The sequence below is a fragment of the Brachycentrus maculatus genome, unplaced genomic scaffold (genome assembly GCF_059751285.1).
Source record: "Brachycentrus maculatus isolate JH-2025_06_01 unplaced genomic scaffold, ASM5975128v1 h1tg000269l, whole genome shotgun sequence".
NCBI classification, from domain to species: Eukaryota; Metazoa; Arthropoda; class Insecta; order Trichoptera; family Brachycentridae; genus Brachycentrus; species Brachycentrus maculatus.
The window spans coordinates 1,964,951-1,989,103 of NW_028281020.1; the positions used below are offsets into that span (position 1 = coordinate 1,964,951).

Here is a 24,153-nt window from a genome sequence, read left to right on the forward strand (position 1 = left end):
TTTTCGTCTGAAGAATGATTAATTACCGTCATTGTTGTAGGGTTTGTAAATCTGCCTTTGTACGCGAGTAATATTTTTAAAAAAATATATAAAAGATATTCGCTCGCCTATATAAGGAAACGACCAGTTCCTCGAGAGGCATACAAGATTACTTGTCAAAACTATTGTATGGTTTCGTAATGATTCATGAATAAGAGACTAATGGTCCAGTGACTAACACGACTGTTTTTTTACTAGACTAGTAATACTACTACCATCACGCCGTTTCTCGGCAGGGGTAGGCAGAAAGGATGGAACGCCACACTCTTCTGTCCTGACATACACTCCTCGCCTCCTTCACATCCATACATCTAGTCATACATGCCCTCCGATTACGCAGACTTTTGACACCGCCGTCAATTTTCAGTTGTGTATGTTTTCGCAATGCCCAGAAAATGTACTATATCACAGCAAAAGTGGCATATTTTTAACTTAATATTTACCCGCTACAAGGCAGAAAGTGTTGTTTTGGCATTTTGAAGAAAAGGTATTGTTTTTTTTTTTTTAATATACTAAATATTTTTCAAATGGAGAAAAAACATTCAGGTTTTACCTTACAAGATCTGTTGCACAGTAAAAAGTTCAATAAGTGGCTTGATATTTATTTTTAATACATTTTATTATGTTTTTAAACTTTAAAAACGATCTCCTGAAAAATCAAGTTTTTTGATATATGACGTTGTTGAAAGGAGTGAGCAATATATGTATGTACTAACTCCAACACCGAGACGGACTTTTTTAATATTTTGATATTTACATACTCTTTTAATAGTGTATGTATGAGTGCTAAAAATACATTTGAATTCCTCGATCTCGGGACTTTATAAGAGTACGAGTAGCCTTTATACCTGCCTTCTGTAACTTATTTCTAAATGCCCAATAGACGATCGGCCGTTACAACCGCAAACTACTCTACCTCAGTTATTTTTGCATGAACAACATTCGCTAACCAGTCCAAACATCTTCGCGTGACTCATAAAATAACATGCAGAAGAGAGGACTGAGTTGCCGAGTCCGCGTTACACAATTAGCAGATTTAATAGATATAAACAAACGTATATATATTTGGGTAGTATGTTTTCTAGGGATGGAAAGATTGATAAAGACATAGAAAGGAGAGTGAATGCTGGGAACAGAGTGAATGGTGCACTAAAATCAGTTTTAGCAAATAAAAATCTATCAGCGGAAGCTAAACTGGCAGTACACAATGGAGTTCTGGTTCCAACCCTTATGTATGGAAGTGAAGCATGGAGTTGGCAAAAGAAGGATGAAAGCAGACTGAATGCAGTCGAAATGCGATCCCTCAGACGAATGTGTGGCAAAACGATGTTTGATAGATGTTCGAATGATGAAATAAGGAAAGAATGTAAGGCTGAGATAAGCATTATCGATAAAATTAAGAAAGGTGTGTTGAGATGGTTTGGACATGTGGAGCGTATGAGTGAAGAAAGAACGGTTAAACAAATTTATGAGGCGAATGTAGTTGGAAAAAGAAGCAGAGGACGACCGAGGAAAACTTGGCACAATCAGGTATGTCAAATACTTGAAAGCGGCCGGGTCAGGAGTCGTAATAATCGTCGGGTATGTATGAGGAGATGCATGAATGTAGAAGAGGCAAAGAATGTTTGCAAAGACAGAGTGGTGTGGCGTTCGATTCTCTCTTCCTACCCCTGCGGGGAAGCGGCGTGATGGTTAGTTAATTAGTTAGTTTTAAACAAACGTAAAAACAAAAGTAGTAGTTTTAAGTGTGTACCATAAATGGTGCTATGGTGGTGAAGGGTGGTATTGTTTGCATGCTTTAATAGTGATTGTCCTGACGAAGAGACGGGTACGTCTCGAAACCGGTAGACATAAAAATCTCGGTGAGTGGTTATATACTAATATTATTAACATTTTTGTAAAAAAATAAATAAGTAAAAATGACTAACCACAAAGTAAATGCTTTAAATATTGAGCATAGTAAAAACAAAACATTATTTAGTATTATTTGGACTTAGTGCCATCGAGTGGAAGTACCTACATATATGCAGTGGCGTGCTCTTTATTAACCCTAGATAATTAAACTATATTTGTAGATACATAGTAACTAAACATTCGTCAGGCGGACTACGCAATTTATTATAAATAGTAACTGGTTACATGACACTTAAGTTTGGTTTATTAGGAATGAATGTGAGACATTTAACAATAAATCACTATTCCATAAACAAAGCCTGGCGGGTGCGGGGTGCACGGAAGTAAGTGCACTTGACTTTTTCGGAGAAGGGCGTCGTCGCGTGGACGAATGTTTAGTTATCTAGACTTAAACGAAATTAATCGTAAGCGGTAATGTCCCCTAAATTTCATACCAACACGTGCAACGTTTCGGTCTAAGGGTAGTCAGAGGGGACGGAGCGCCACACTAGCCTGTCCTCACATACACCATAACTTCCTTTGCATCCATACATGCCCCCCAGTTACGTGGACTTTAGCTACCACTAGATTTTAAGCTCTGATTGATTTGGCCGTATTAATTATTTTTCGACCGTCCTCGCTCTGTTCTCCCGTTCAAATTTACATAATATACTTTCTTAGTCATTCTCTCGTTATCCAATCACTGCACATGTCCATACCACCTTAAAGAACTTTTCTATGATGATGAGTATGATTATAAAATACTAAATTTATCACAAATCACAAAGTACTTCGCGTGATTTGGTAGAACATAGTGCTAGTCCGCCATATTCATTCGTTTATTATTAATTTGTAGTCTCGAAGGTCAAAATTTCATTCAAAGTTTAGTCACTTAATTAGCGATAATACTGTAGTCGGACTACGCGACAAATTAATTTTATACGAGTTTGCTAACGGATTCAATGGCGCAATTCTGAAACACATCTGTAAATGATAAAATTTTTTATGAAAGTAGGTACCTACATGTAAAAAAAAATTAGTGGACTTTCCCATCTCTATCTTCTACTCACCTACCTCAAATGAAATTTCTCTATCAAATATGCATGAAGCTTCACCCACATACAAAAATTAAATTAATTTCAATATGGTGACTTTTTTAGAAGCTAGTATATATACCGCCTACACCTGCGTAGTGTACGGGAATCTATTTATTTATTATTCAATATAGCCACAAAAAAAAAATACTTTGCTAGAAATTTCGACTTATTTATTTAAATCCACATGTACGTGACAGCAATTGGACGCATTACAAGTCAAATTGGATGTTTGACAAAACAAATTGGACGTTATATTGTATTTTATAGAAAAGTTAGAATTTAAAAAAAATATTCAAAGTAGTATCTTCTCATGATTCAAAATTGTATTACATATTAATTACTAAAATTGTATTACATATTTTCGTAGCTCACAAGTTGTCATTTGGAGTTGACGTATTCGCTGCGCAATGCAAATTTAGGAGTTTTTTCTCGTTTTTTAAATCACATTTTCAGATGGTGTACGGAGTGTGTGAAAGTTTTTGGTATCGTAATGGAAGGGTAATTAACTATAATCTAACTATGAGTATATTAATGTTTTAGAATTTAGTACATAAACCCTGATGATGACAAGGTTCTTGTCGAAACCGGTAGGATAAAGTGTACCAATAAAAAGTGGTTAAAACAAAGTTGTTTTATTTTATAAAGTTTATTAAATGTGCCACAAAGTATCTGCGATAAACATTTAAGAAATTACACATATTAACGTTGACAATATATGTAGTATTAATATGAATATGTGCATTCTTTAAAATTCTAACTTTATTTATAAAATACAAAACAATATCCAATTCGTTCTGTATAACGTCCAATTTAATTTGTAAAACGTTTGATTTGAAGTAAAAAAAACCTGTATTAAGTACATAGAGGGGCCGGGCCTTATTTTACATCAATATTAACGGTGTGATTCTGAATACGTCCCAAATTAATAAAAACATACAAAATTTATGTGTAGAAAGTCGCATGACACGAATTCTCATGATCAGTCAAGAGCAATAGAAGTCATCATAGATTTATGAACGTATGATAGAGATTCGATGCGTAATAATGACACATAATCGATAAAAAAGAAGACATTATAATCAAAGTACATTCATAAATAATATATGTATGTATGTCAATATGTATTGAACATTGAGACAGTTATAATATCGTACAATTATACTGACAAAAAACGTTAACTCATAAAATGAGAATTTCGTATTGATAATGTACAGGATGGCGCAAAGTGAATCACTCCATAGGAAGATGTTATAATTTTTCAGTATACAAACAGATTTAGCGTCCAATTTTGTTATTGAATTACTTTTATACTAAATTATTAAAAAAAAAAAATTTTTTGAGCGATGGAAATCATTATTTTGACCTTTACAATTTTTATGTCAAGAGGAAAAGATGATATCTGTTATGTGGCTGCCGCCAGTGTTGATATACATTTGTGCCCGTTTTATTAATCTGTTTGTATACTGTAGCTGTCTAGTTCATTAATGTCAAATATGACTGACGTACGACGCCAATTGCAAAAATTATAACATCTTCCGATGGGATGATTAATTTTGCGCCACCCTGTAGGTAAATTCCAAATATTTGACATGATCTCGATATCTAAAGGAACGTGGTTTATTGAAAATCATACCTCAATCATTGTGTGATGATACCAAATATTTGATGGTGAAAATGTCGAGTTAATTAAGATATTTTCATATATACCATAAATATTGAATGTCATCAAACAACCCTTTAGCAGTAACATATCAAGATACTTGACAAAGAAAATTCGCTGTAATTTCTTATTTTTCAATTAAAGGAAAACCGATTCTTATTTATTTTGCGTATTTAAGGACACCCAGGAATTTTTCATTCTGATTTATTGAACAAATTGTATGCCGTATTGTTATTTGTTTTTATCGTCAAATAATTAAGTTTAAATACTTGAATATGGTATAATACATTACAAATTATAATAAATAAACATGTTCGTCTGTTCAAAATCTCAAACTCCTAAAGTAATTCACCGATTGTCTTGAAGTTTTAAAACAATGTTGGATTTTAATACACGGGTGTTTAATATTCATCTGTGACAGGTAAAAACAAGATTATTTAAACACATTTTTTACCGCAATGGCAATGCCATCTGTCGAAAGTAACAGCAACACATGTAATACTAAACATTGATCATGGCAGACAACGTGTTTCTTGACATCTGCTGCCAATTAGCATTTATCAATATTTTCGATTGCATTGTTGATTCATAGATTTTTTAAGTATTTTAATTGCTTCATAAGAGTTGTAAAATTAAACATTTTAAGAATGTGCGTTTTCTATTTTCACTATAAAAAAATCTAATTGATTTCAGTAATTGCATAGTTTAGGATATTTATTTATTTTCCTGGTCGATCCTCGTCTGGTTCACACGGAAAAAATAAATATTAAGTCCATATAAGTATATCTTAAAACATTAGACCGACACATTATGTCTGATTCCCTTGCCTATAAGTAAACTAACTGAATAACTATCTATCACGCCGCATCCCCGCAGGGATAGGCAGAGGGAAAAGAACGCCACACCACTCTGTCTTTGCAAACATTCTTCGCCTCTTCCACGTTCATGCATCTCCTCATACATTCCCGCCGATTGTTTCGACTCCTAACCTGACCGCTTTCAAGTATTTGGGATACTTGATAGTGGCAAGTTTTTCTCGGTCTTTGAATACTGAATCAATCAATCAAATATAAATCATGATAATATAAGTTTTTATTAGTAAAATTAAACAATAATTTCAATGAGAGAGCTCGGGTGAGCAAACTGTTCAATTAAAATTTCGAAAAGTTGTAATTTAGACACTATTCAGTAATTTATTACCAATAAGGAACAAAAAACTATGGAATTTAATATTTCAATACATACATTTCACTATTTCACTTTTCAAATATCAAGGATACGAAAACAATACATTTATTGTTAATCTTTATTCTCTGACCTTTCAAAAAGTGAGTAATATATGTACACATTGCCTGTATTATATATATCCATATAAGTATGTTTAAATAAAAATGTATATTCAAACCATATTTTTAGGAGTATCATAGCAGAGGGGATAATTTCAAATTCCAAATGTAATTTTTGTCTTTTTTTAATTAAAGTTTTACTTAGTAAATACCACTATTTCTTAAAATCTTAAATCACAAATGGACAGATATTACCACAATGTGACTGCCGAATCAATTAATGAAAGTAATTTTTGTCGTTGATTGATTCGGCAGTCACATTGTGGTAATATCTGTCCATTTGTAATTTAAGTTTTACTTGGTAAATACCACTATTTCATAAAATCTATTGTGACACGTGTTCATTTTACATTTCTTATCACTTAAAAACAACATATTACATTTTAATACAGGCCACAAGGCCTGCAAGAAGAAGAAGTAGAAGAAGTTTTATTTTTCATTATTTCATTTTTTTTCATTAATCAAAATGGTAAAGAATTTTGATAGATTCAATGTTAACAGATTTAAGCGTGTCAAATAATTATTGAATCTATATGTTACATACTGAATATTTTTATACGATCCCACGATTGACAGCTATCAGGCGAGGCATGTAAAATGACATATCGCTCACTCCTTTCAAGAACGTCATAAATCAAAAAACTTGATTTTTCAGGAGAACGTTTTTAAAGTTTAAAAATATAACACAATGTATTAAAAATAAATATCAAGCCACTTATTGAACTTTTTACTATGCCACAGATCTTTTTAGGTAAAACCTGAAGGTTTTTTCTCCATTTGAAAAATATTTAGTTTATTTAAAAAAATAATGAAACAATACCTTTTCTTCAAAATGCAAAAACAACATTTTCTGCCCTGTAGCGGGTAAATATTAAGTTAAAAATATGCCGCTTTTGCTGGGATATAGTACATTTTCTGGGCATTCCGAAAACACGCACAACTGAAAATTGACGAATTTTTATTTATGACGTTCTTGAAAGGAGTGAGCGAAATATGTTGTCATCATCTGATTTTAGAATGACAAGACGAGGATGCGTTTGAAATACCACCAAGTCTCTAGAATCGGCCTAATGATATGTATTATGTACCTAATATATTCAATGAATAATATTGATACGTCGATAATCCGAGTTTGGTGATCCCAATAGTGCAATAATCCTCTCGAGTCCACATCCATCTACCTGGGCCCTGTGTAAACTTGCCTTTCACCAGTTTTCATCTCTCTCGCTCTTCAAAGCTTCCTTTTCGTTCCTCTTCTCTCTCTCTAACTCGCCGGTCGTCAACCTTTCGGACCTCGCGGGTGACCAAATATAAAAATTTAATTTTGACAATACGATTCCATAATAATAAATGTCGGTTCTACACCGCTAATATTGAGTTATTAGCGTTGTAGAATTGTAGTTGAATTTTCAACAGTAAAAAAATATAAAATGATACTTTGTTTATTCACGGACAAAGCAAAATTAAAAGTCGAAGGTCGATTTTTTTTGGGTACAACGTAAGATTGCCTTGTCAGATTTGTAGCATCTGGCTTGGGTCCGTTAGAGTCACTTAGTCATCGACATTAACCTTACATTTCAAAAATAAAGTAAGGAGATGGTCGATATTTAAAGTCAGTACTTTAAAAATATAGAATTTACTGGCATAACTTAAATTTTTACCACTTAAACTTATTTTAATTATTTAAACAAAATTATTAAAAAAAACGAGGCTTCTTTGATTTGTTTGTATCTGCTTGATAAGCTTTTTGAAAATATTATACCAATGACAATGCGTACCTACTAAGTACCAATAAAATAACTAAAAATTATTATGATAACACATTATGTTGTTGCTGTAGGTTTGAAATCAGCAGCTAGTGATGTTTGATGTCAAAATGGTTGAAAAGTTGAATAATTAATCAAACAAAATATAAGGTCGGCGATCGCTGCCCTAGCATACCGCCTTCAAGCTCTCAACAATAACATTTAGAACGGAGTAGGTAGAGAAAAGGTTGCCAGTTGCAACAAGTAACTACCACAGATATCCGAATATCAATTCGGTCAAAATCATCCGCATACACGATGATTTATGGGCCTGTCTATCGGATGAGAAATGCTTTTAAAGAGGCTTAGCCTGTTAATTTTCGAAGGCTTATCATATCAGTACAAAGCATTTGAACTATTGCTTTGGTCGAAACGAGAAAAGTACCAATCTCACAATCTACTTAGCACTTAACTGTAAAATAATCACAGAAGAAATGTAGGTAATATGATTTCAAAGACGATTTGCATCAGGCAAACGAAATTTTAACTAACTAACTATCACTGTTGTATGGGTAAGTTTTTCGAAGGATGCTGTATTTATTGTGCAAGCTGTTTCGCCTCGTGAGTAAATTAAACATCTGCAACAAAAATAATGAATACAGAGGATCATAAATTGAATTTCGATCCTTTTAATAACGATGAAAATTTTTGAGAACACATAATTTTTTCCGAGTTATTAAATATAACAAAAAGCATTTAGTTAATACTTTTTTTAATCTAAGATTGACTTAGATAATACCACTATTTCTTAAAATCTATTGTGACATATTTCGATGCATTCCGCATCATTTTCAATCATGTAAGACTTAAATTAAAAATAAATAGATTTAACCACTAAGTGACTACCGAATCAATTAATGAAATCATTTAAATATTGATACATTGTAGTGATTTTCAAAGGAAAGGTGACAATAACCGATTTTTGGTTAAATGTAACTTGGACTACTTTAGTTTCAGGCGTAGCATTATTTATTATTCCTTTAATTTAGATAATTATTGTAGTACCTGTCCAAAAATAAAGTCTATCTACAGAATTCCTGCTTTATACAAAAGCGACTTAAAGTATTCAGCACATTTGATTACATTGTTGGTAATAAATAATCTAAATCTACCATGTTTTGTAATGACCAATTTTTACGTTTTTTAAATGAGTGAAACCTCGATATCATTACAGAATTTAATTGAATATATTAATGCAGCAAAGGTGTTTGCAGAATAATTAATGGACGCGTAAAAAAATTGGTTCCTTAATTAATTTTATCAGATCGATGTGCCATCAAATCATCGCAGACCAAATTACCAAATGTCAACAAGATTGTATCCAAAGCTGCTGAAGCCTAAACCAGACCACACTTAGATCTCTAAACTGGTTCACGCTGAAGACAATACATTATTATTTATGTCATGGAATTATTTCATACTGTTAAGAAAAAAATGACTGTGAGGTAATAAAAGTAGCCGTTACATTCTTTTGAAATACGTACACTCTGTTTTAGTTGCTAGAAAGCAGATTACTTAACTAAAATTACTCTATTATCCATTATATTATATTATACAGTAACAGCAATGATGTTTGGCGTAAATGCCAATTTTCTGAACGTGATTTTCAATTTGACTGCTTCATCTTGTATCTTTTTTCATTATTCTTTTAAAAAACATTCTTAATTCTCAAAAAAGTGTCAATTAATATCTTAAAAAATATTCTTAGTATTTATATATTTTTTTAAAATTTCCATTATTGATTCGGAAGTCACTTTGTGGTAATATCTATCAATTTTTAATTCAAGTTTTAGTTGGTAAACACTACTATTTCAAATCTATTATGACATGTGTTTCGATGCATTCAGCATCATTTTGCATCAGCAAATACAGTATTTGATTTTTTTATTTATTTATATATATATATTTTTGAATAAAAGAGATATATTTGTGTTTATTTATTATTTACAAAAATACTTCAATTTAATACTATTTCTGTGAGCCTAAGCGCCTCATTATAAGAAATAGGTATCAAATCGTGGTAGAGTCGATTCGAACCGAGAAACTCTGTTTCATAGACCGCGACACTAACCACGGGACCACAACCCAACAATGATAATGCGAAACGCATCGAAACATGTGTCACAATAGATTTTAAGAAATAGTAGTATTTATTAAGTAAAACTCAAATTGAAAATGGATTAAATGTATTCTGATTGTTTAAATTGAAAAACTTCATACACTCTAGTGAGGTTGATGTAATCAAATATACTAGCAGATGTTGGTTTCGCCAGGATATACGATTACCGTACGTGATGGGAAAGGATTTGTAATACAATGACACTTAAAACCACATAACAAAACCTGCCGAAGTAACAACGAAACACCATCAGACTTTCTCGTTCACCATGACCAAATTGAAAAAGAAAATGATAAACCTAAATTGGCCACTTAGATCCAATTATTAAGTAACTAGAAAATGGCCGCCGTTTTGCGTTTTGCCCATGATTTAAAGTTAATCAGTCATGATGGATTTTTATTTCAATTCCGTCTGATTTTATTGTCTTTTAGATTAAACTTGAGAAAATGGTCAACCATGCGCTGCTTTGGTGAAGAAAGTTGTGTCAGTGGGAATGTTCGAATAGTGACCGATGAAAATAATTATAGGGAACCTTTCAACATTGTTTTTAAAACAACAGTTCATTTTATAAATTATAACACGTAATCTTATATTAGATATGAATACCAGTCAAATCCATATAATTATGGTAAAAATGTAAATGCTTTCACCGATTGCTTCGAAATTTTGACACAACGTTGCATTTGAATACCTACGTGTATGTTTTTATCAAATGAAAAGTAAACGTTTTTACAAAATTATTAAATTTTTATAAAGTAATTCACCGATTGATTGCCTCAATTCTTTTACACAAGGTTGCATTCGGATACGCGTGTGTTTTATGCATCTATCTTTCGATATGTATAAAAAAACAATGTTCGTTGGTTGAAATTCTTAAATCTCTTTGATTGCTTTAAATTTTTAAAATAACTTTGCATTGGAATATATATATATATATATATATATATATATATATATATATATATATATATATATATATATATATATATATATATATATATATATATATATATATATATATATATATATATATATATATATATATATATATATATATATATATATATATATATATATATATATATATATATATATATATATATATATATATATATATATATATATATATATATATATATATATATATATATATATATATATATATATATATATATATATATATATATATATATATATATATATATATATATATATATATATATATATATATATATATATATATATATATATATATATATATATATATATATATATATATATATATATATATATATATATATATATATATATATATATATATATATATATATATATATATATATATATATATATATATATATATATATATATATATATATATATATATATATATATATATATATATATATATATATATATATATATATATATATATATATATATATATATATATATATATATATATATATATATATATATATATATATATATATATATATATATATATATATATATATATATATATATATATATATATATATATATATATATATATATATATATATATATATATATATATATATATATATATATATATATATATATATATATATATATATATATATATATATATATATATATATATATATATATATATATATATATATATATATATATATATATATATATATATATATATATATATATATATATATATATATATATATATATATATATATATATATATATATATATATATATATATATATATATATATATATATATATATATATATATATATATATATATATATATATATATATATATATATATATATATATATATATATATATATATATATATATATATATATATATATATATATATATATATATATATATATATATATATATATATATATATATATATATATATATATATATATATATATATATATATATATATATATATATATATATATATATATATATATATATATATATATATATATATATATATATATATATATATATATATATATATATATATATATATATATATATATATATATATATATATATATATATATATATATATATATATATATATATATATATATATATATATATATATATATATATATATATATATATATATATATATATATATATATATATATATATATATATATATATATATATATATATATATATATATATATATATATATATATATATATATATATATATATATATATATATATATATATATATATATATATATATATATATATATATATATATATATATATATATATATATATATATATATATATATATATATATATATATATATATATATATATATATATATATATATATATATATATATATATATATATATATATATATATATATATATATATATATATATATATATATATATATATATATATATATATATATATATATATATATATATATATATATATATATATATATATATATATATATATATATATATATATATATATATATATATATATATGCTTGTGACTGGTGTGTTTATATGTGACACGTAAAACATGAATTTTTCATATAATTGCTTTTTTGACACAATGACAGCGCCATCTGTTGAATGTCACAGCAACACACGCAATACTAAACATTGATCATGCCGAAAACGTGTGCCTTGACAGCTGCTAAAATATTGTACGAGTGTGCTCACAAGCATTTTGAAATGAAACATAATAATAAATAATAATAAATTTGGATAACTTATATAGCGCCATTTTCGTAAAAAAAATACCTCAAGGGCGCTTCACTGTGAATGAATTGGGGAAAATATTAGGGTGGAAACGATTTAGCAAACAAATGTGTTTTTAGTCTTAATATCAGAAATGTTTGCTATCCCGTTAAAAAATATATATATATTTAACTAAATTGAATCACAGCAACGCGTGGCTAGATATAGCTAGTAAGGCATCGTCCTAATATAATGCTATTAAGCGATCTCGAATAAGTCTCCTTTTTGGCATTCGCCCGACCAATTAGTACCTACACTTATTCGATATCTATATGTTAAATATAAAAGTCCACCATATATATAAATGTTTCAAATGTATTATGTTATAAATAAAAATGTAAATATATTAAATGAATAAAAAATAAATAAATCGCGGATTCGTACGAGTAAAATTCGCGAAAACTTGCGATAGTCGCGTAATCGTATCGTATTAGGACGACGCCTAATACGAGATAAAAGTAACAAAAATAAGTTTTGATCAACCTATACTGCACTGAGTTTGTGATTCCAAGATATCATTTTGCAAGAATACAACGTGGTTGCGGTTTCATGTATTGTACCGGAACGATCAACGCAGTACTATTCGCATTATTGTTGTAAGTGTATTGGCGAAATCACTGTAGAATATCGGCTTTGTTTAATGAACCGTAATATCGGTAACACCGATTCTTGCCACACCGCCGACAGCAGTTAATGAAAAAATGTCGGTCTTGGTAATCAATCAACAATGGTAATAGGGATGGACCGAACATACCACACACTTAGGTCATAATATCAAAGATACTAGAAGCAAAGATCACAATCTCCATGCGAAATGTTTTATTTTATTTATAGAACAAATTTAGTGGTTAGTAATAGAAGCAGATGAAGACATTACATAGACAGTACATTCCACATAGTCAGAAAAGCAGTGCCTATCCTAACTTACCCGCGTGACATATAAAAACGCTACTAAGTTGTACCTAGCTTACCTTATTACCTACCTCTACTGCCTACCCTAGTAAGTAATACAGCTTACCTACCTCCACTGCCTACTGTAATTAAATCTCTGTTCACGCCACTGAGCATATCTCGGTAGTGTAATGGCAATGGGGTATATCTGTCAAAATTTTCATTTTCTAAGTTTGTTCCACAAAATGTCTAAAATAGTGTATTCCATAATCTAGCAAAAGGCTATAGCTGTAGTTGCAATACTTACATACTTAGTTTTTTGAGATATGTACATATATAAATATATAAAACAAGTGAGTTATTTAATTTCACAATCTTGTTTTTGTTCTCCTGTAAAATTTGGTCTGAGACAGATTTCTCTTAAATTCTTTCTATTTCTCTTAAACTTTACGTTGCCCAGAATGATTATCAAATTATAACGATAGTAAAAACCGCACTTTTCTTTTTTCTGCCTACCTTTCTGCTTACCCTAGCGGGGATTTTTGAAATTTGAAGAGAATTGTGAATACATGTTAAGTGGTTCTATCCAAATCTAGAATATCTAGGTCGAATTTAACTGCTGAAACAAAAATAGACTATTTATTCAACGACGTTGTTGTAAAATGAAGATGTAATTTTTTAAATGCTGACACATATTCTCATCGGAAATTTCAATGCAGAATCAAATTTCATTCGATTCCGCGAAAAAATAAGATTAAAAAATACAATCAAAGAATCACAAGTGTCATTTTTATAGTTTAGATTACCGTCACATCACACGTGCGAGAGCATTGAGCAAGACGAGTGTCCTAATTCATCACGTTTATCAGAAATATGATCACATAAGCACAGCATACTTGTTCAATTGTTTATAACAACCACCACGCTGCTTCCCCGAAGGGGGTAGGAAGAGGGAATATAACGCCACACTACTCTGTCTTTGCAAACATTCTTCGCCAATTACATTCATCAGACATGGGCGAATAAAAACAATTCAGGCGCATTATTCGAAAGTCGCAACTTAATTTTCTATAAACCCATGTAACATTTTACGTAATTGATGTTTTTCTCACATGTTGTATGATTATATAATGAGTTCCCTCGGGAAACGAGTGATATTTAAAAAATAAAACATTAATAAATTGTACGGAAATAATGCTTGAAACAAAAAGTGACTAAATATTGCATTTTATTTCGCCCCGCATCTTTAAGGCCCAGTATTCGATAAGTCGCAAATTAATTTCCTTTAAATCCAGGTAACATTTTACGTAATTTTTTTTTAAACACCGTTTTTGTATTGAAAAAAATTTATTGTAAATAAAATTATATTGCTTTGAAAAGAAAAGAGTTATTGAAAGGCAAGGAGTTAAAAGAAATATCTAATGTACATTCTTAAAAAAAATGGGCAAAGAAAGACATGTGACCTCTCAGGTGATCTCCGGTGTTACGAATTTTGTGCTTGCGAATATCCCCTTAATAATTTCGATTAAATTTTGAAAGCGATCGTTTAAGTTTAAAATTACATCATCACGCCTGTCAGTGCACAAAACAATTAGTTTAGGTAAGCAAGATAGTTCCAAAAATGTTTTAATTTTTCGCATGGAGATTGCTGAGTTTGTCCTGAATGGCTCCATTCACGTTCACGTGTGGTTCATTGTTTAATGTATCCAGCTGGGTGTTTCCGACTAGAACATGGTTGTTTTTCTGCAATAATGGAGGCCTTACGCAAGCGAGTTATGTGTTACTCAAATAAAGATATTATGCGAGTTTCTGCAACGGATGCTCTGATTTAAACGGACATACAAATATAAGATTAGTTGCGCAAATTTACAGTTCTCTTATTACACAAAAATTATGTTGCCAATCTAACGCAGAACTAACAACGCAACTAACATCTGTCAAAAAATATAAGAAAAGGTATTTTTTAACTTTCAAATTAAATGTGTATAATTTTTATAATTCTCCATTTCATTCATTCAAACCCTTATCCGTACCCCAATGATCCATAGGGCACTGCATTATATAAACGCAGTGTTATCTTGATCATTAACACATGAAGGAAAGGAAATCAGCCCTCCGCTTCAGGTACCAGTCCAGGGTAATATTGAATAAATATTTTAGTGAAAAAATCACTTATATTTATTTCATCCTCCCTGGGAATCGAACCCGGGACCTCCAGTACGTTAATTCTCCATAGTGGTATGTTATAACATTTGGCTACCATGCTGGAGGTCTCGGGTTCGATTTCCGCGGGGGTAAAAAATATATGGGTTTCTTCAATGTAACACTTAATATTACTTATTAATTTGGCATTAAATTTGTGGAAATACATGTTGATTATTAAAAATTAAACACTCATATTAGACCACGTAGTTTTTGTGATCACCTGTCGATGAAAACATCTGTAGTTTTCGAAACTAGTTGTGTTAAATGAAATAAAACTCGATTAGTGGTCTACTACCAGTGTTTAACTTTTAAAACCAACATTTAAAGTTAGCCTGACTGGCATCTAGACTCTAGAGCAAAGGAAAAGGACATTGTTTTCATATAATAAATTATCAAATTAACATGGCATCAATTTGATAATTTATTATATGAAAACAAGTGGCAGTGTCCTAAGCACCATTGGATGTGGATAAACGTCAGTAGTAGTAATTTTTATAATCTTATTACTATATGTATTTCCTTAATACTACCTATTATTCTATTATCTTATTACTACCTAGACTCCATACCAGATAATATTTTTTTCATTTTTAATTTACTTTGTGTATTTTTAATTTTAATATACTTTGTTTTAAAAAAAAGTAAAACGAACTCCCTCTCTAAACACAAGTATCTACTTTATAAGAGAGGTAGAAACGTTATATTTGAAATGTATTGTATATTTACCAACTATTTTGTATTATTTAAATATGTATTTTTAAAAAAATCGTTAAAAAAGTAACAAAAGAGCGCGTTATGACAGATTCGGCGGAGAAAGCACAGACTGGCTAAAAAAATAAAGGTAATAACGTGAATAATAAAATAGTGGCAATCACCTATTAAAACATTTAAATTATTATATAAAAATGTGTTCATTGAAAGAAAACGCGGAAAATGAAGACGTCAAAACAGGATATTGTTCGACTGCTTAACGCTTAACCCATTGAAACAGAATTACGAGGTATAGAAAAAGGTAGACGCGGATACTCGTACAATGTGGGAACACGGTATTCCGGTTTGCGCGGTGAGAAGAGATGCTGAGATAGTACTGTTCTCTCGTGTTCGAGTTAACAGTGCCGTGCTGAAGTTGCGCGTAACAATGCGCTGGGTAGGTGCTGTAAACGTTCAAACGTACACTAATCACCGGATCGTACAACAATGATGGATATGCAAAAAAATGCTATACATATATTTAGTGCGTTAAAATTATATAAGCATTTTTATACATTTTGTACGTTAAATATAACACATCGCTCACTCCTTTCAAGAACGTCAAAAATCAAAAAAAATGATTTTTCAGGAGAACGTTTTTAAAGTTTAAGAATATAATACAATTTATTAAAAATAAATATCAAGCCACTTATTAAACTTTTTACTGTGCAACTGATGTTTTTATGTTAAACCTAAATGTTTTTTCTCCATTTGAAAAATATTTAGTATATTTAAAAAAATAATTAAACAATACCTTTTCTTCTAAATGCAAAAACAGCACTTTCTGCCCTGTAGCGGGTAAATATTAAGTTAAAACTATGCCTCTTTTGCTGGGATATAGTACATTTTCTGGGCATTCCGAAAACACGCAAAACTGAAAATTGACGATTTTTGATTTATGACGTTCTTAAAAGGACTGAGCGATATATTTGGTGCGTTAAAATTATATAAACATTTTTATACATTTTGTACGTTAAATATAACACATGATACATATACATTTTGTAGGTTAAATATTACACATGAAATATACATTTTGTACGTTAAATTATATGTACATTTACATATATGTTGTACGTAAAATGTATCACATGAATTATACATTTTGTATGTTAAAATTATATGTACATTTATATATATTTTGTACGTAAAATATAACACATGATGTATATACATTTCGTATACAGTCGAAATCATCGGCGGGTATGTATGAGGAGATGCATGAATGTGGAAGAGGCGAAATATGTTTGTAAATACAGTGGTGTGGCGTTCTATTTTCCCTGCCTACCCCTGCAGGAAATCGGCGTGATGGTTAGTTGGTTAGTTAGTTATATATACATTTTGTACGTTAAATAATACCAATTCCATCAAAAGAAAAACATGATTTTTTTTGTGCTTCGAAACACGTGTAAAATTATGTTTTAAGAAATAGTAAAATTAAAATAAAAAATATTATTTATTTAATTCATATTGCAGCACGATCGTGACAATAATGCCCGTATTTTGCAAACGTGGTAAAAGTCCTCACAAAATACTATACTATAATTCAGTATGGGAGCTAAGCAACGAAAAATATAACACAATCTCCCAGATCAATGGATAATATATGTATATTCTTCATTAATTGATTCGGTAGTCACTTCGCGGGTAGTATCTTACCTACTACCGTTTCTTAATATCTATTGTGACGGTGTTTGATAATGATGCGGAATACATCGAAATACGTGTCACAAAAGATATAGTAAAATATTTATAATATTAATATTTTACTATTTGTTAAAATCTTTAGGTGTTATTATAAATTATAAATATTTTTTTGTTTCATACTAGCTGGATCGTGACAATAATGCCTGTATTTCGTAAACATGGTAAAAGTCCTCACAAAATACTATAATTCAATATGGTGGCTGGGCAACAGCGGTTAAACAATCTGGAGTCTAAGGATTAGATTAGACCACTCATAGCAACTACAAAAGAAATATTGCTGCATTAATTCAAATCATACCAAATTATCTTGCGACCGATCTAGACGTTTGAAAATGAGCTTACTATTACTAAACAATATTAAAAATGGATGTCAGGATACTATTATTTTTTTACAATGATGTATTATTATAAAACGTATCGATAATTTCAATCATATACAATAGATTCAATTTGATGAGATCATCGTTCACATTAAATATCATATTACGTAAATCGGTTCAATATAGTTGCCTGAAAAAAGTACAAGTGATTTGGAAGAAAAAAACGTAACAGAAAAGTGATTATTATAATAGATAAAAGAGAAATCTCACTCTTATTAGGAGAGTAGAACGAAAACAGTATATTATTCTTTACGTTTATTCGATGATGTAAACTTACCATACTTGGGACCAAATAATAGAGTAAAATAGTGCCGAATGGTGTTGACATTTTGAAAAATAAAATCGCTGATTGATATATTAATATATAAAAGGTATCGCTGGTATGTAGGTCATTTCTAAGACGATTTATCAGCCGACTAGTCGTTTTAAGTATTTTTCAAAGGTTTTTTTTCCCCCAACGAAAAATATTCATGAACAGAGACGAAATCGTCTTCTAACAGAAAGAAAAGAAAAGCTAACACAATTTTATGATAATTTGACAAATATTAAATATATTAATTCAAATAAAAAAAGCAAATAAATTATTTTGTTACAAACCCATCTGATTGTATTTATATATTTCATTTTAATTTATAAACCTATAAAAAACACGCTTTATCATTAATTTATTAAATTGCTGATTATTAAAAAAAAGCTTCATTGAAATAGTTTGTATACCTACGACTTCAAAGGTAGATTTATTTTTGTTCATGAGTACAAACCTCAAACGTTAATAAAATTAATGTTGTTGTTGCAGATACATATATCTACGCAATAACTAAAAGAACGTAAGAAAAAGTAACAAAGTGTGAGGGTGCGCATATAAATATTTATTTCAAAAGATTACCCAAAATGCTGAGCAAAAAATCTTCGCGCACATGTAGGAAACCTTCTTTCTCCTGGGACCATTGACTTAAAGCCTGTGATACATTGAAAACGAGACATTATTTCTAAGGACAATCGATAAACCTTCAAGCAAGGATCAGGCTGGCTGAGCCATACAACTCAACCCAGCTACCTGACACAAAAGGCTGCTATGGACAAGGATACAAACCATTGTTATCCTGCAAAGGGCCGCTACTCGTGGTCTTATTTTCAAAAACGTAAATGGTGTTTTGTGCCGAGAATGATATTGAAAATGATTGAACGGTGATAACAAAGTTTTGAAAAACATATATCTTGGTGTAAGAAAGTATAAAGATTTGCATTATTTATAAACTCATTTGACTAATTCAACGCTATTTTTTACAAATGGTTTTAATTTAATTGAGTGATATTTCGTTAGACTAATTAAGTGCTATTTTTACCAAATGTCGTCTTAAGGACACATTTCATTTTCCATTTAAAGTACAGTGATTGAATGTTGTACCCTTTTTAAGTACAAAGAATTAATTCATTTAGATATTTGAAATGTAACCCAAAGATAACATATCTTTTAATTTCAAACATACAGCAATAAAAATGTTTTTGATTTTTATTTTTTAAAGGAATAACCCCCAAAGCCTCTACATTTACAGGCTTTTCTGTACGTAAGATAGGGAAGGTAAATATGAAAAACACATCACAAACACCCAGACCGATTGAAAAGAAATCTTTCTTGAATTTATTTTACACTTGGCGGGAATCGAAACCGAATCGAATATTGAGCTTATTACATAAATATATTCAATTATTATTATTGAGAAACGGTCATTTTGAACCCTGAATATTTCTTTACAGTTTGGAAAATTAACTTAGTTGAATTTTCTACTTTTTACAAATAAATGTTTTTAAAAAAATATCCCAAAATCACGCACAATTCTGTCGCGCTGTTCAAACAAAATGTAGTTAAATCTCTGTAATTTGAATAGAAAGTTCTGTCTGGCTCGCAGTCAATAAAATGACAGAAGCTGATTTGCAGTTTTTATGTTCGCAATGTCGTATATTCGACTAACGACGCTAATTTGCCGTCACACAAGCGAGACACCATCTTCTACGCCTGAATTGATTCCTTTCAACACTACAGTTATGGTAGTTCTTTAAATTGTACACTTCTTGTCGCGGAGTACCGTTTTGTTCATAATAATTAACACTGTTATTATGTACATTTGTACATGTACCGAGAGTGTTCTGGCGTTCCCATAGCTCGTCTTACTAAAGTAGTGAATACTTGCATTCTGTCGTTAGGTCATTAGAACAATGCCACTCATTTAGATACCAAGATTTTTTACATAAGTAACATTTACCGCTCGCGTTGTAATTACGTCTATAAACGCAGCCTTTTTTAAGGCTTCTGGTGAAGAAAATTACGACTTTGAGTGAGGCTGTTAAGGATGCTACTTCTTCAATCCCCGTATTGATAAAACGGTAGATTTTACGGTCAGTTTTAATTGCCAATTTTTATATGTCAACAGATAAAATAAGTCGTAGCAAAATTAATGAAAAGAAGAGAATGTCGTTAAATTTTCTGTAACTGTTCTGAACACTGAATTTATAATTTATTTAACTAACCACTACCCCGCTTAGGTAGGCAGAGAGAATTGAACGCCATATCTCTTTGCAAACAATCTTGGGCTCTTCTACATTTATGCATGTCTTCATATAATACACAACCGCTGATTAATCCGACTCCTGACCTGACCGTTTCAAGCATTTGACATACTTGATCATGTCAAGTTTTTCTTGATCTTCCTCTGCACCTATTTCCAACTACATTCGCCCCATATATTTGATTTACCGTTCTTTCTCACTCATCGTTCCACATATCCAGACCATCTTTTCTTAATTTTACCTATAAAGCTTTTACATTTTACTTTCTTTCCATATTTTACCATTCGAAATGTCTATTATACATAGTTTTACTACACATTAGTCTGGAAGATCGCAATTCGCCTGCATTCAATCTACTTTCATCCTGCTTTTGCCAACTTCAATTTTTCAATTTATTATTCGATTTATTAACCCCAGGGGTTTACAACCACTTTAACATGAAAATTAATGAAATTTTTATTTTATGTATTCATCCACATACATTTATAGTTTAATAATTGAAATCTAAACCAAAGAATTAAGAAAACTTACACGATTGTTTTCACTATTGAAAAAGTTTTCTCCAGGCAGAATAAAACAGGTGTGAAATATTAATAAAAAAAAACACGTTTTCATTTTTATCATCATGACATAAATGAATAAAAAAATCGAGTTATCTTTTCCCATTCTTCGAGTAAAATTCCCATATTTCAGAAGAGATTTTAAAAATAAGGTGAGTCTAAATTATTATGCAAAGACTCTTTAGTTTGGAACTTTCTCGCTCAAAATTCCTTATTTTTCTCGGAATTCGTTTAAACGGGAGAATTTTTGAGAAATCCAACTTCTAAAAGTAAGAAAGCGGAATGTCCAACTCTTGGAATGAATTGTTTACATCGAAATCGAATTACTGATTTTACAGAGGACGTGAGAGTACTAAAAAGTTTCCGAGAAGTTAGGACATATCGTATGTAGTTATCAGGAAGGCTGTTTATTAGGATATGAGAAATAGGATGATAATGTTTGAGATGTAAGAGAAGTCGAAAAGTCGACATTGAGAAAAGAAATAAATTTAAAAAAAAAACGCGATGTTTTTGGGACTCGTTAATTAGCATTTAGTATTTAAAATGTATCTGAACTTGATATGAAACATGCATCATTCTTTTCTTTGTTATGAAAGAGATGGTAGTCTGAGCCATCCCAGGGCTTACAAGTCTTACTATCTAAGCATTTGGCTGGCTTAAGCGATAACTTAATACACTTGTGCAAAGTTCACCATTCTGCCCATAATGGGCAGCCAAATACCAGGTCGTAAGCCCTGGGATGCTAGGACTTCCATCTTCCTTCATAACAAAGAGATGAATGATACACGTTTCATATTAAGTTGAGATGCCTTTAAAATTGACATCTCATCCGTAGGGGGAATAATCCAGTATCCGATATAATAAATAATATTAATATTTTTAAGATTTTGTACTTAAAATTTTACTTGGCAAATAGTAGTTTGTACTCAGTAAAATTTGAATTAAAAATGAGTTGATGTTACCACTAAGTAAAGTACCCAATCAATTCATGATAGTATTTTGTAGTAAAAGCATTAAAGCCAATGATTTTATGTGAATGTGTGATGAATGTGAACATGCTTTTATTTTGGTTTCTTGAAGATAGTCCTACATAAATATGTCGTACATAAGACGACAGTCAACAGTCCTCCTGAGGAGTTTTACCTAGTTTCCTCCCAGCAATGAGCAAATGCTGAGAAGTTCCTGATTGGTCCACACAAGATCTATCAAAACATTTTTTTTAAAGTTAGAAGAATCAAAAAACCACTCAATGATCTATAAACGTTGTACGTAATCAGAAAGGTAAATAATAAATGCAACTCTAATCTAAAAAAACTTCTAGGTTTTAGGAAGTGTTTATTTTAGTTGAGAGTATTGTTGCATTTGACGAGCAATGTTCACGAAGGTACGCTTATTTGGAGATGGTAAAAAATGACACTGGCTAGAATCTACAGCACTCTTGGGGAGTGAAGAGCTGAAGGTGGTGGTATATGGTATTCACGTTACCTTCTGAGGCTGACTGGCTGAAAGGGGTAGGCGTGCGGCTGCACGGGCAGGGGCAGGGGGTGGGGCAGGGCGTGCAGCGCGGGGTGCGCGTGCGGCAGCGTGCTGTAGGGGGGCGGCGCCAGGGGGGGCGCCGGCGGGGGCGCCGGGGGCTCCTCGGTCTGCGCCCCGCACGACGTCCAGCTGCGGCACGGGCCGTGCTGGATAGCGGTCTGGCTCACCCCGCAGGAACTCGTCACGATCACTTCACCGTTCACACTTACGGGGTTGTCACTGACACCGTTCACACTGGCACTCACACAGTCGGCCGGCGGCGGCTTGGGGTCACTGCCGCTCCGGCAGTGCGCGGGCGCGGGGACCGTTAGGCGCATGGCGGCCGCGCACGTCTCCCCATACCGAGCAGCGAGGAGCAAATGCGCTCCGCCGCGCGCCGCGCCCCCCTCCCGGCACTCGTACGGCTGCCACAGCAGGCTCGACAGCGCCTCCTCGGCGTTGCGGTGCCGCACGGCGCCCCTGCGCGCCGCCAGCGACAGGGGGCGCGCCGCGCTGCCCGCACTCGCGGCACTTCCCGCCGAGCCGTACTCCGCGCAACTCCTCGACTTGGGGATGCTCCTGGAATACGAGCAGTACAGCGCCGAAAAGTTTTCCAAAGGACCGCCGGACCCGCACAAGCTCCCGGTAGCGCTGTTCGACAAACTATCTGTACCGGATTCACTAACTGATAAATTATTACTGTTTGATACGGTCTGATCAGCTCTCCCGACGACACTCCCTTCTTCGACATCATTCGTTGGTGATACACTCCGATTGATGGACTCACTTCTCGCGATAAAATCCTGACTAGGT

At 31.1% G+C, this 24,153-nt stretch overlaps 1 protein-coding gene across 1 annotated transcript in view; it reads right to left on the minus strand.

Moving 5' to 3' along the window:
• LOC148305579 (uncharacterized) overlaps window positions 1-23,681 on the minus strand; it is a 221,489-nt gene extending 197,808 nt beyond the window's left edge. The window contains exon 1 of the mRNA XM_088266505.1: window positions 23,311-23,681. Coding sequence (XP_088122631.1) covers window positions 23,311-23,678 — 368 coding nt within the window. The 5' untranslated portion in view covers window positions 23,679-23,681. The remainder of the gene's footprint in view (window positions 1-23,310) is intronic.
• Between the last annotated feature and the right edge of the window lie 472 nt (window positions 23,682-24,153).